At 39.0% G+C, this 12,875-nt stretch overlaps 1 protein-coding gene across 2 annotated transcripts in view; it reads right to left on the bottom strand.

The window, feature by feature from the left end:
* The window catches only part of camk1b (calcium/calmodulin-dependent protein kinase Ib), a 35,117-nt gene that overhangs the window by 5,443 nt on the left and 16,799 nt on the right, over positions 1 to 12,875 (bottom strand). For both annotated transcript variants that reach the window (XM_029431601.1, XM_029431600.1), the window contains 5 exons: positions 7,585 to 7,716; positions 2,866 to 2,940; positions 706 to 844; positions 445 to 571; positions 9 to 84 (listed from right to left, as the gene is read on the bottom strand). In XM_029431601.1, the coding sequence (XP_029287461.1) occupies positions 9 to 84; positions 445 to 571; positions 706 to 844; positions 2,866 to 2,940; positions 7,585 to 7,716 (549 nt within the window). The remainder of the gene's footprint in view (positions 1 to 8; positions 85 to 444; positions 572 to 705; positions 845 to 2,865; positions 2,941 to 7,584; positions 7,717 to 12,875) is intronic.

The following is a 12,875-nucleotide window of genomic DNA, read 5'->3' as shown; positions in this document are numbered from 1 at the left end:
GCACTCACAGAATATAGGCTATCACACCAATAGACCAGCAGTCCACTGCTTTACTGTAGGGTTTCTGAGCCAACACTTCAGGGGCTGAAAGAAAAAGATAGATGTTCAAAGACGTTTGGCACATGTTCAGTACTATTAGTATGTTAACTGTAAAAATCTAAAGTTATTCATTTTGTAGTTGAGCATGTGAGTAAAATTAAGAGTATGGCCGTGGTTGCAAAAGTAATTTACAAATTAAACTGGATTGTTTTTTTAATGGTCTGAAATGATTCATGACTTTGAATATCTCTCTGAGCTTCCAATTATTAGTAGATGGTGATCAATGACAGATTTTGCATCACAGTACCAGTTGTATATTGGCATTGTGCTAATATTGCACAACACAGAGTAATCCCCGCCATGTAAAACTAGATCATTCTAAGCAAATGTCTCGGACGTCTTTACCAACATATCCAGGTGTTCCACACGCTGTCGACATCACGCTGCCAGAGCCCTCGATTTTAGACAGACCAAAGTCACTGATCATGATCTTGGAGTCTTCCTCCATGCTGTAGTACAGCAGATTCTCTGGCTGCGACGAGGAGGGGCAAAACCAGAAATATTGATTGAGTACCATCACACAAATCATGCATTCCTGAACACAAATACACACACACTTTTTGCAAGAGTTAAAAATTGTCAGTGACATATGCATCTCGGACTGACCTTGAGGTCACGGTGCACAATGCCCATGTCGTGGAGGTATTTGACGGCATCCAGAATCTGCTGAATGAGCTTACTGGCATCTTTCTCCGTGTAGAAGCCCTTCTCTATGATACGATCAAAGAGTTCCCCGCCAGACACCCTGGACAAAGACGGAGAGATGTATTCCTTAAAGCGAAGTGAAGCTTGTGGAATGTATCGTACAGAAGAGAGAAAACAACTACAAATCAGACTGGACTGGAAATAATGGAAGGAGCCCAATGATTGGCCGATACAGCTGACGGTTTTACTTGTTGATGGTTGTAAAGGAGAATAAGATAAAGTATGAAAGTATGAAAAGGCATGGTGTCAACATATTATTTTGAAAACATTTGTGTACAAAACAAACTGTCAGATGAAAATATTTATTGTGGGAGTCAAAAAGGTTAACTGTGATGTGAATGAAGCCACAAAGAGTGTGATGTCTGCTTTGTACCATATGGAGTGTTGTTAGTGGCATGCAAAAAGGCTTTAACCAGAAAATGGCTAAAGAAAGACAAACAAACCATAAATGAGTGGATTGACTAAATTTAAAATATACACACAATGGAGAGAATTACATTTAAACTAAAAACTCAAATTGATATCTTTGATATTGGTCAAAATGGCATAATTCAACTATAAAACCTGATTATGTAACGCAGTCATTTTTGTTAAGGGCAAAACTTCCAATTTAACATAACTTTTTTTTCTGTAAATTCTTCCCATTCATCGGCAATAAGTTTCTGTTTTCCTCATAATCGTTATTGTGTGTCAATATGTTTTGTGTTCCTTCTGAATGTGGCACACTCTTTCATGTAACACCCAGTGCTTCATTATAGTAATGGATCTGCGTATTAAATTGTATATACCTTGGTCCTACAACTTCAACCGTTTGCAAGGAGAACCGCATAAACAATGTAAATGTGACTTCTCCTTCATTTGTTGTTTTTCTTCTTCATATTCCCATCTTTTGTGTGTGTGTGTGTGTGTGTGTGTGTGTGTGTGTGTGTGTGTGTGTGTGTGTGTGTGTGTGTGTGTGTGCGTGTATTCCAGTAATTAGCCTTGGTGCAAAACATCTGTTTCCTACAAACAAAACCTTAGGCTGCGTTCATGTAATATGGAATAGATTGAAGAGACGGGCCAGATTTGTGTGTGTGTGTGTGTGTGTGTGTGTGTGTGTGTGTGTGTGTGTGTGTGTGTGTGTGTGTGTGTGTGTGTGTGTGTGTGTGAGAATGTGTATATGTGTATGTGTGTCACTTATGTTTATCTGTGTCCTTTAAAAGAAAACATAATAATAAATATATAACAAAAAATACTTTTTAAAAGAAGCCACTAGATGGAGACTTCACTCTATCTACATATAATCTGAAGCAGTGTGTTTGAGAGCGCACACACACACACACACACACACACACACACACACACACACACACACACACACACAAAAGATGGGAATATGAAGAAGAAAAACAACAAATGAAGGAGAAGTCACATTTACATTGTTTATGCGGTTCTCCTTGCAAACGGTTGAAGTTGTAGGACCAAGGTATATACAATTTAATACGCAGATCCATTACTATAATGAAGCACTGGGTGTTACATGAAAGAGTGTGCCACATTCAGAAGGAACACAAAACATATTGCGCGGACACACAATAACGATTATGAGGAAAACAGAAACATATTGCCGATGAATGGGAAGAATTTACAGTAAGAAAATTATTTCTTCCTTGATAAATGTGCACCCTCCCTCTCTGCCTCTGTTGTTTATGTCTCCGATTTACCATGGACTGTGATTAATGCATAAAGGATTTATATTTTCTAGAGCCTCACAGTTAACAGTGCTTCTGATCCTGGTCTGTCCTTTCTCTCGTTCTCTGTCTTGTTCTCTCCCTGACATTGCAGTCGTTGAGGTGGGTGGGAGGCTGACAGGCTGCAGGTGTGAGGGCGAACTCCCCACTGGTGCTCATGAGTAGGCATAGTACAGTACTGTGTGTGTGTGTGTGTGTGTGTGCGTGTGTGCGTGTGTGTGTGTGTTACAGAGTGCAATTAATGGCATGTGACGTGCAGTGTGTGGGAGAGAGTTTGAAACACACAATCACACAAAAAGAATCCCACAAACCCACACATGTGAATACTCACAGCTGCATGACAAGGTAGAGGTGTGATTTACTTTCAAATATCTCTTCCAGAGTGACAATGTTGGTGTGTTTAAGCCTGTGAATGAGAAGAGAAGAGAAATAAGGCAAGACATTCTAGTCATTTTCATTTAGCCATTAGTATTTCACAAGATTTCGTAGGTAGGCTTCAGACAGTCGGTGTACCGTGCTAACAACAGTCATATGTGCGGAGGCTTCACTGTGTGGTGGCATTCAGCTTTCTAATTGGCTGAACTCTGTGCTCTGCTGCCCCTTGAGAGCCATGGGTGCGGTGACAGGGGTGCAAAGATGACTCACCAGATTGAGATTGGTATGGTAACAGTGTGTATCAAACCTGTATTACACTCAGTGGCCACTTTATAAGGCACACCTGTACACTAATTCAAAACAACAGCTCTGCCATGAATTCTACCTGCTGGAAAAAACTGAGCATGATAGTAAATCATGGCTTCATGACTCAGTAACACATATCGCATGTTTCCGTATAGTATGTATAACAAACCTGCTCAACGGTCGCATAATATTATAATTCAATATTGAACATCATTGCAAACATTTTCTGTCTATTAACCGTTCAGTTTTTAACTTAGATGGACTGTGGTGCTTAATGAGACGTGTGTTCTGAGGTTTGCTCTTCACAAGAGGACTTTGTTTATTGTAAACTATGGTGACACAAATGTCTGTTTGCACCAGGAAACACAACAAGTTTATGATATGTCTTCTCCTTTAAAAAATAATAATATGGGTATTAAATGATTGTTTCACCTTCTGCCATGATACAGTAAATGTAGGGTTGGGTTTTAAACCTCAATACTTTTTATCAGGTACTTCGGGTGCCACTTTTAGACTATCTTATTTATACTAATTTATTGTAATGCTGCTTGTGCTTATTAAGTTAAAAACATGTTTATATTTCTATTGCTTTATGGTAAAACAGAATTGTTTTGTTTTTCGTACCATAACGTGTGAGTGTTATCATCTCATTACAACCTTGAGGAAACTTTAACAGTCTCAATTTAAAAGGTGTCCTGTGGAGTTTTCTTGTAAAAAAAAAAACTAAAGTTACAAGTTATAATATTTGTTTGTGTGTAGCCCATTCATTTAATTTAGGTCAGTATCTGGACGATGAATGTGTGCTTCAGGGTTATTGAGTTGGCTCGAGGGTAGGAGGACAAACACAACACAAAGCCATGAGCGGTATTGGATTACGGCAATTAATCTTATCCAGATTGTACCAATACATGTACACCTTCATTCATCTGCTCTGTGGAAGGAGATGGAACATTGACGGATGAGCGATGGATTAAACCTGCAGAGTGAGCAGACACGTGGGAAGTGTGTGAGCTCAAGCATGCACTTTCCCACACAACTACAAGGTAATATGCATGCAGTAAATTAAGTAAGTAAGTTAATTAATTACATTTCTGTGCAGGTGCGTTATATTAAAGACGTCTATGTATTGTGTAGAGATATCTACTGAAGTTAGCATGCTAACTGACTAGCCTCGCTCCGTCCAGTCTCGTAATACCACTTGTTCCTCTAGAGGTGATAGTGAGTCACTCTAGCTCCAGTCTGCCCTCACTACAGAGGGAGAAGAAGTACAGCTGCCTGACTTGAGCAGACTCCGGGCTGCACGTTTTGATTTTTTTTTGTGATTAAATCCAAAGTGGCAGAAGCGAGGAAACGACTCACACCCTCGCCTCGTCCTCACTGTTCTCCTCAGACGGACGGATCTTCCGTTAGCAGTCATCAGATAGCACTAATTTAGCCGACTCCCCATCGGATGGTCAAACTCTCTGTTGGTGTCATTACACAGGTTAGACCCTGCGCTCCATCAGCCCGCTGTTACTACCCGTGCTGGGATATACGCCGGCCGAATCCAACCTGCTGGAGCACCAGCAGGCTTTACTATTTCATCGGAGGACAAAGCAAAAACACGAGTCGTTACCTCGTCTCCACTGCCCAGACCCAAACTATCAAAACATAACGTTACACGGAACGTACAACCACCAGGGCCACAGTAACACACAGATAGCTAAGCTCCACATGAAGAGGATAAGATAGCAGAGACCGGCTCTCAGAGTTTCAGCAGTTTGACTGACTGACTTACACAGGAGTAAAGAATAGAGATATATCTAGCTGTAGAATACAATACACAATATAAAGAATGACCTACGACTTATAATACAATAAATATGCCAAACTACTACAACTAAAATATAAACAGGTTAACACACTCTAGTTGTTTTTTTAATAACTGATGATTTTGATGATTGATGACACTTGCTTCAGGCATGGTATACAGCCATGTTCATAAGTCTTTTCAGAGTTTCAACAGAGCCTCCACAGCAACTTCACAGCAACTCCTCTGATTGGCACGGCTACAAATGACAGTGAGATTAGTCACTGTGTTTGCACACGTCTGTGTTTGAGTAAATATTTGGTCTAAAATGGGAAGAGGAGTAACAGCCAACAAACCAATGTGATGATATCAGATAGCTACATTAGCTGTATATCAAACTACCATTAGGTCAGGTGGCCATTTAACAAACAGCAATCTGAACAGAGATGAATTGACTGATCTGGTTGTACATCTGCGCCAACACATACCGGGACAGAATCCTGTCACAAGTGCTTTACACAGGTTGAATAAACACCAATAAGTTACAGCGGGAGACCTAACAAGAGTCATGAAAGAAAAGTCAAGCAACAGGTTTAGCTCATCACAGGAAGTTCTGCAACCCTTTCAGTCTCAACATGTTTATTACTTAAACACATGTTTGTGTGGCAACAGACTCCCGTGGTAAACAAGAACTAGAGGTTTACTTCCCTGTAAATCTTCAGTGTGGTGGGGAGTAGACAGTGAATTCCATTATATGTGATCGTACATTGTTTAGTGTTGTACTTTGGACTGATGGTCAGTTGTCTTTAGCTGTTGTATTCAAACAACCTGCTGAGATTACACCTTTAAATGGACTGAACAAGGAAATATATTTTCAATTTCATGATTTCATGACCTTGCAAACCAAAGAAAATGTTAAGATATTAAACTCGTTATGTTTACAATTACACCTACTCAAAGAATCAGAAAATATCTCAACTTCTAAATGCTGCTGGAAATAAGAACGATGGGAGCGGTGAGGGAATCTAAACAGCAACATGGCAAAGCACACAACCGCATCGATGATCTGAAAGACTGCAGCGCTGAGGGTGACTGATACACCTCTGTGGGTTCATCACTATGAGTCACGCCTTTCACATTACATGTAGTCATTTCATCCATTGTTAATATAAAAAATATTCATTAATGGAGCTTTAAAGAAGTACTACTCAGTCAGACCCGTCCCCATGCTCTGAGTACCGAGGGGGAGGTGAGGATGACGTGTTAAAATGAGTAATGAAGCCTCTGTATGAGTCCACACAAACTTCAGACAAAAGCAAGTCAACCATGATTTTGAGGCCAAGTTCACCTCAGTTTACTGCCATTTGTCAAAATTATAGCTGCTTACTAACTCCCACCACTCTCATTCCTCCAGCTCACCTCAGGAGGGATCATCGCTGTATATTGGCGAGAGTTGTGTCTCCTGTAACCCAGGCAACAAGAGCTCTAAAAATAACTTGGGACCCGATGTAGATCAGCCATTTTCACCATGGCCTGTAATTCCCCACATCTGAAGAGGAGTGCGTTTGGACAGCACCACTTTGTCTTTAGAAATAAAAAACAGTACAGTTTATCTCGTGCGCAGGCAGAGAGAAAACATGTGCAGAGCTGCGTGAAGAGGAATCATGTGTGGTGCTTTTTGTAGGTGTTAGCGCACCTGGGCATATGACTCTGTATTACAAAAAAACACTTCTATTTGCAACACGATGAATCTAGAAAAAAAGAAAGAATAAATAAAACAATTGCACTGTGATCTTAAAGGTAATTATACTAAATCAGTTGCCCGTATTGTTTTTATTGTGGGCTTAAGTTAAACGGACGTTTCACCCAAATTACGAAAAACTTCAACATTTTGTCCCTCCAATACAATGGAGGTGAACAATATTGTTTTAAACATAATGATGGTCACAGCTTTGAAAAATTCCACATAAAAAAAACATCTCCAGTATCTTTGATCAAACTGCTGGTCAGGTTAAACCACATGTTTGAACAGGAAATAACTAGTTCCAATGAATAAGCACTTCACACTGTGGTTTTTCCAGATTAACCAGGATATACAAGCTGTTGCTGAATGTTCTACTTTATTACATTACAGGTTATTTAGCAGACATTGGAAACTGGAGCAACTCATGGTTAAGGGCCTTGCTCAATGGCAGCCCTGGTATTGAACTCACAACCATCTGGTGTTGTATTTGGAAGCTGTACCACTAGACCACTAGGCCATCACCACCCCTAACATATGGAACCAAGTTTTACAGAGATCGAAAGTTCAATATGCTACAGCATATATCATATAAAACATAGTATATGATATCTAGTAATGTGATACAGCTTACATGACGCAGTAATGGAGATACAATGATGACGAATTTACCATCTTTAACTGTGTGGCTCGTATTTCAGATGCAGGCTAATGCGGCACATTGCTAAAGGTTTGTGTTTTATAAACATATAAACACATATACACATCATACAACCTGTTGTATTTATTAATAAAGAAACATAGGGGCTATTATTGCTATTTCTTCAAAGTCCACTTACTTGTGCAGGACTGCTATCTCATTCTCGATGCTGTTTTCCTTCCCCTCTAAAGCCTTCTTGGGGATACACTTGATAGCCACCAATTTCTGAGTCCTCTTCTCTTCAGCCAGGACCACCTCAGAGAAAGCTCCCCTGAAACACAAACACACATGTCAGCTTGTCCGACCTCAGTCCATTCATCTTCCGGTGTTTAGGTCAAGCTCTTCACATGCATCTGTGACATTGTGGAGTAAAAGAAAAAAGGAAACTCCTGCTTTGATGTTAAATTGTCCAAACGTTCGTGATAACTTGGCCACTTACATCTAAGTGCTGGTAGAAATTCTAGCCTGCTGATGCCAGATTGTGTTTATTTTTAACTTCAGCCTCATTCTAAAGTCTTTGGGTTTCTGATGAGTCAAGTTTTGGAGAGGGGACAACTTGGTGGGATGATTTGGAAACACCAATAACAAACACTGACGTTTGTCGTGGTGACAACTGCTAAAAATGTTTTTAATTTAAAGCTTCACTCATGTGATGCCCATCAATCAATGTGATGGCCATGATATCATTCAGTGGAACATGCTGTATGGTCACTAGGGCTGCTTTTCGTCATCGATTAATCTGCCCATTATTTTATTGATTAATCGTTTGGTATAAAAAAAATGTCCGGAAATGGTTAAAAAATGTCCATCCCAGTTTCTCAAAGTCAAAGGTGATGTCTTTAAATGTCTTGCTTTGCCAGTCCAAACCCCAAAGATATTCCATTTAATACGACAAGATCAGGAAATCTCCAGATTTTCTGCAGTTTCGGCATAAAAAATTACTTCAACCATTAATTGAGAATCAAAATAGTTGCAGATTATTTTCAATTGACTAATCGATTAGTTGACTAATGGGTTGCAGCTCTGTAGGTATCAGGTATCTTTCTTTCTTTCATTTTCATTCAACATGCTTTACTGATAAAGTTATAATAATAATAATAATAATAATAATAATAATAATAATAATAATAATAATAATAATAAGATATACTGCACATATTTTTCATTACATTCTGTACATTCTTTTTTCTATATTTATATTTCTTGTACACAATTTTTATTTTATAAAAGTTTTTAATAACATTTAAAGTGTTAAAATTCTGTATTTGCTCTTATTTTTAATTTCTCCTACTGCGTTTATGTTTGCACCATTACACACCAAAGCAAATTCCTTGTCTGTGAAAACCTGCAGGGCAATAAACCAAATTCTGATTCTGAAGACGTGTCGGTTTAGTTCAGTGCTTTATATGAAGTGTGTGTGGATCACCGCTGCGAGGTTCAGACAAAATAACCATAAGATAACAAAGCAGCTAACTCCATTCATTGTGTAATTTCAGCGTAAAGCTGTCACTTCGCAGGCATTTTAACGTGTATTTAAACATCTAGTACTGTGTGTTGTCACTTGTGTAAAGATATGGGTTGTGACATGCTGAAGTATGCGCAGCCACCAGGTCGGCCCTGACGCCTTCTACTATAAACAACTACATTTCTTTCTCCTTTTCTCTACATGTGTCTCCATGCCAACTAAAATCAATAATGGAAAACAAAGTAAAGCACCAGACCTCAAACTAGCATTCATTTTTATTTTCAAACACAATGTTTTTGTGTGACGAACATATTTCTCCATGCAATTAATTTTATGTTAAATAAGTTCTGCAGTGGGAGTAGTCTCAGATTTATGACGTGTATAAAGTACCGGGGGGAATAGATGACATCGTGTCTGCAGTGTGCTGGTTATAATAACACACAATCACTTCAGATGGTCTTGTGATGACTTGTGATAAGTGCTGCAACTAACGATTATTTTCATTATCTATTAATATGCAGATTATTTTCTTGATTCATCAAAGTCCAAGGTGATGTCTTTATTATTGATGCAAAACCCAAAGATTTTCAGTTTAATATGATATTAAACAGAGAAAAGCAGGAACAGTTTTGCATGGAACATTCCTTTAATGATTAATCCATTATCAAAATAGTAGGCAGTTCTTTTTCTGTCAATCAATTTATCCATTAGATGACTAATCGTTGCAGATTACTGAAAATGTTGATTTTCTGTAGTTACGATCGTCTATGTGGTACATTAATGGATACTAAACATTTTAAATGTTACTTCAATAATTAAAGAGGAAGAGCACATGGGATCCGCATACTCAGAGAATAGGGAACACGCAGGTGTGTGTGTGTCTAAATCTAAACAGTCCACGCAAGAAGGTCTGAAAGGATGGGGGTGTGTGTGTGTGTGTGTGTGTGTGTGTGTGTGTGTGTGTGTGTGATATATATATATATATATATGCATTCCAGTAATTAGTCTTGGTGCAAAACATCTGTGTGTCCTACAAACAAAGACCTTATGCTGCGTTCACGTAATATGGGAAGGATTGTACAGTAGAGACGGGACAGATTCTCACGTGCGCCTTGCAGGCGTTCACATCACCAGAAAACTCAAAGACTGTTTGATTGCAGAGTTGGCCACGTCAAATCTTTTTGACTTTATTGATTCACAGTTAAGCCTTGTGAAATGAATGTGCTGCACTTTGTAGATACATGTAAAGAACTGAGGTGTTGTTACATCCCTGGCTATGATGCAAAGTGTACTAAATAACTGCGCTCTTTGTCACTATTTAACTGCTAAAAAATAGCCGAAGTGTCAGGCAATAGCGTAGACCAGTCAAACCTCATCTGAAGAAAGCAACATCAGGTCTTACACATACTGTACTTCTTCTTATATTTTCATTCCCCAGTCGTTCTAGCTAAATCTACTTATGGTGGACAAATATGTGTTTGTTTTGAAACAGGTTATTATCTAATCAGTATACTATCTGTGCTGCCAAAATGTGTGTGTGCGAATGTCAGCTGTCTTACAGTATCTCTTTGGCCACATATGTGTGGGCAGAGAGGAACCATAATCATTCGGTCACTAAGTTTGTAGATACTTTATTGGCTTTAAAAACAAGGAAGGACTGTGTGGTTCTTCCATGCCACTGTGAAAGTGCATGACCTACAGTATATACCACAACTTCTCTATAACTCATGTTTATAATTACATTTTCAAAATGAAAAACAAAGAAGAATCTCCTCAACATGAACTGGTCCCTTCTCCTCAGGCAGACAACATGGGTGCTTTAACAGGAAATAAGTTATATTTTTACATTTAGCAGACGCTCTTATCCAGAACGACTTACAGTGACTACAGGGACAGTCCTCCTGTGGCAGCCTTGGTATTGAACTCACAACCATTTGGAAGTCAAACCACTAGACCACGAGGCTGTCACCACCCATAAGTGTTTATTTTCTAAGTACACAGCATTCGCTTTCTGACTTATTTACCACTGTATTTACATTGATCATTGAACCTTATAACTGAGGGGGATTTTGGTGATTCTATTTTCAATGTGCATACATTTAGACTTTAATTTTGTAATTTCTTGCTCTATTGAATCATTGTGGGGTTCTCAAAGGTTTCTCGTACTGCAGCCGCATATCAAGAGATCCCACAAGGGGTCCCAACTCCAAGATTGAAAACTCAAGCCAAGTGTAAATAGGAAATAAAGGAAAACACGTACAAAGTATGAAATATATAGCAAAAGGTACACTAGTAGTACACAAGTAGTAATTACTACTAGTATGTAATTAACTACTACATCTAATTTACCGTTTATATTTAATCTCTGGTTCCTTAACATACTTTATCCAGAGTGACTCACATACAACTTCTGCAGTGTTATTAACCTCAACGCTAACAGAACAATGAACCCATTTCCTGATCAAAGTAACAATTATCCTGGGAGTGAAGCCTTGTGGTCATATCTCAACAAGAATGTAAAACTGCCACAGCAAGGCCATTAGCTTTGGCATAAATCCAGCTGTGTGGAAGAGGTTGTCAGAGCTGCACATTCCTCTGTAGCATCTGGAGGATTTAGTTGACATTCTCCATACTCCCACCGAGGGGCTCTGGGGACGTGTCACACAATGGTTCACACAAACATTGGGAACACTAATGCGTCTTTGGACTATGGATCGTCCCATTGACTGGTTGTTTGCATGCAAACCCTTTCCAGTTTTGTGAAGTACTGGCACACTGCAGCATGTTTTCCCTTTTCAATTACAGTATTACTTAAAGAATTGTTTTTTATTTTCATTTTATTAATTAATTAAGATAAAAATCTCTTTTTCAATGATGACCTGACCGAGAAGGCAGCAAAGTTCCACATTGAGTAGAACTCGATTTCATACAAACAATAAAATACAAAACAATACGGTACAGATGGTACAGAGTAAAACAAATACTTCCTTCTTTGTGAATGTCAGTGAACTGCAGGGTAACATTGTCATTGTGTTGGCTGGGCAACGATCTCTAACACAAAAACGTTCAAAAGAAGTGAATTCTGCATATTGTGGACCGAGCGGCACATTTCATAAAACAAGGCATTTTCTGCCAATGATGGCGTTTAGTCTGGGCAAGATAGCAATAATTATATATAGCTATTGGCTGGCTGTGGTCTGGTGAGTTCTACTGCCAATACCACTTGCTTACAATAACAACTCACTGTTGTATAATCCAAGTTATTAATGCTGAGATTAGAAAGATTTTCATTAGCACTGATGAAGAGGAGGGAGATGAGCAGGAGGAGAATAGAATCATGCTCAGGTTTTATGTTTGATAGAAATGCTGAGATGTTACAACAAAGACACTGTTGAAAAGTTTACATGAGGGAAAAACACTCCACACTTAAGCCCTGTCCTGTCTCTAATTGGCTCTCTCATCCAAGTACCTTTCTACAGACTATAATGTGGAGAGCCACAAAGGGGAGCAGTATAAAATATCTGTGTCCAGCTGTGGGGCAGACATTACACTCACCTTCGATAATTAGGGCAAAAAAGACCTTCTGCTTCTAGTAGTCAGTTAAAAGCTTAAAAGTCCGTTTTTACCCTGCCACTGACGCAGTGCAGGCCCAGAAAATATGAACGGCAATATTTGTGATGAATATTTGATGGGTGCTGAGTAGAGTGGTTAGTTTGCTGAGAGCTTAATCTTGGCGGAGGTTTCAACTAGATTATAAAGTAAACAACTGTGTTTACTGAGCTGTTCCTGTTCCTAACAGGACATTCTTATCACCACCATGAGACCACACACACACACACACACACACACACACACACACACACACACACACACACACACACACACACACACACACCTATTAGCCACTAAACCCTTGATAAAGACACGCTTACTGCCACTATCCAAACAGTAGGGCGTGTTCTCTG

The sequence above is a fragment of the Cottoperca gobio genome, chromosome 5, assembly GCF_900634415.1.
Source record: "Cottoperca gobio chromosome 5, fCotGob3.1, whole genome shotgun sequence".
Lineage (NCBI taxonomy): Eukaryota > Metazoa > Chordata > Actinopteri > Perciformes > Bovichtidae > Cottoperca > Cottoperca gobio.
This window is presented reverse-complemented; position numbering and strand designations above follow the sequence as displayed.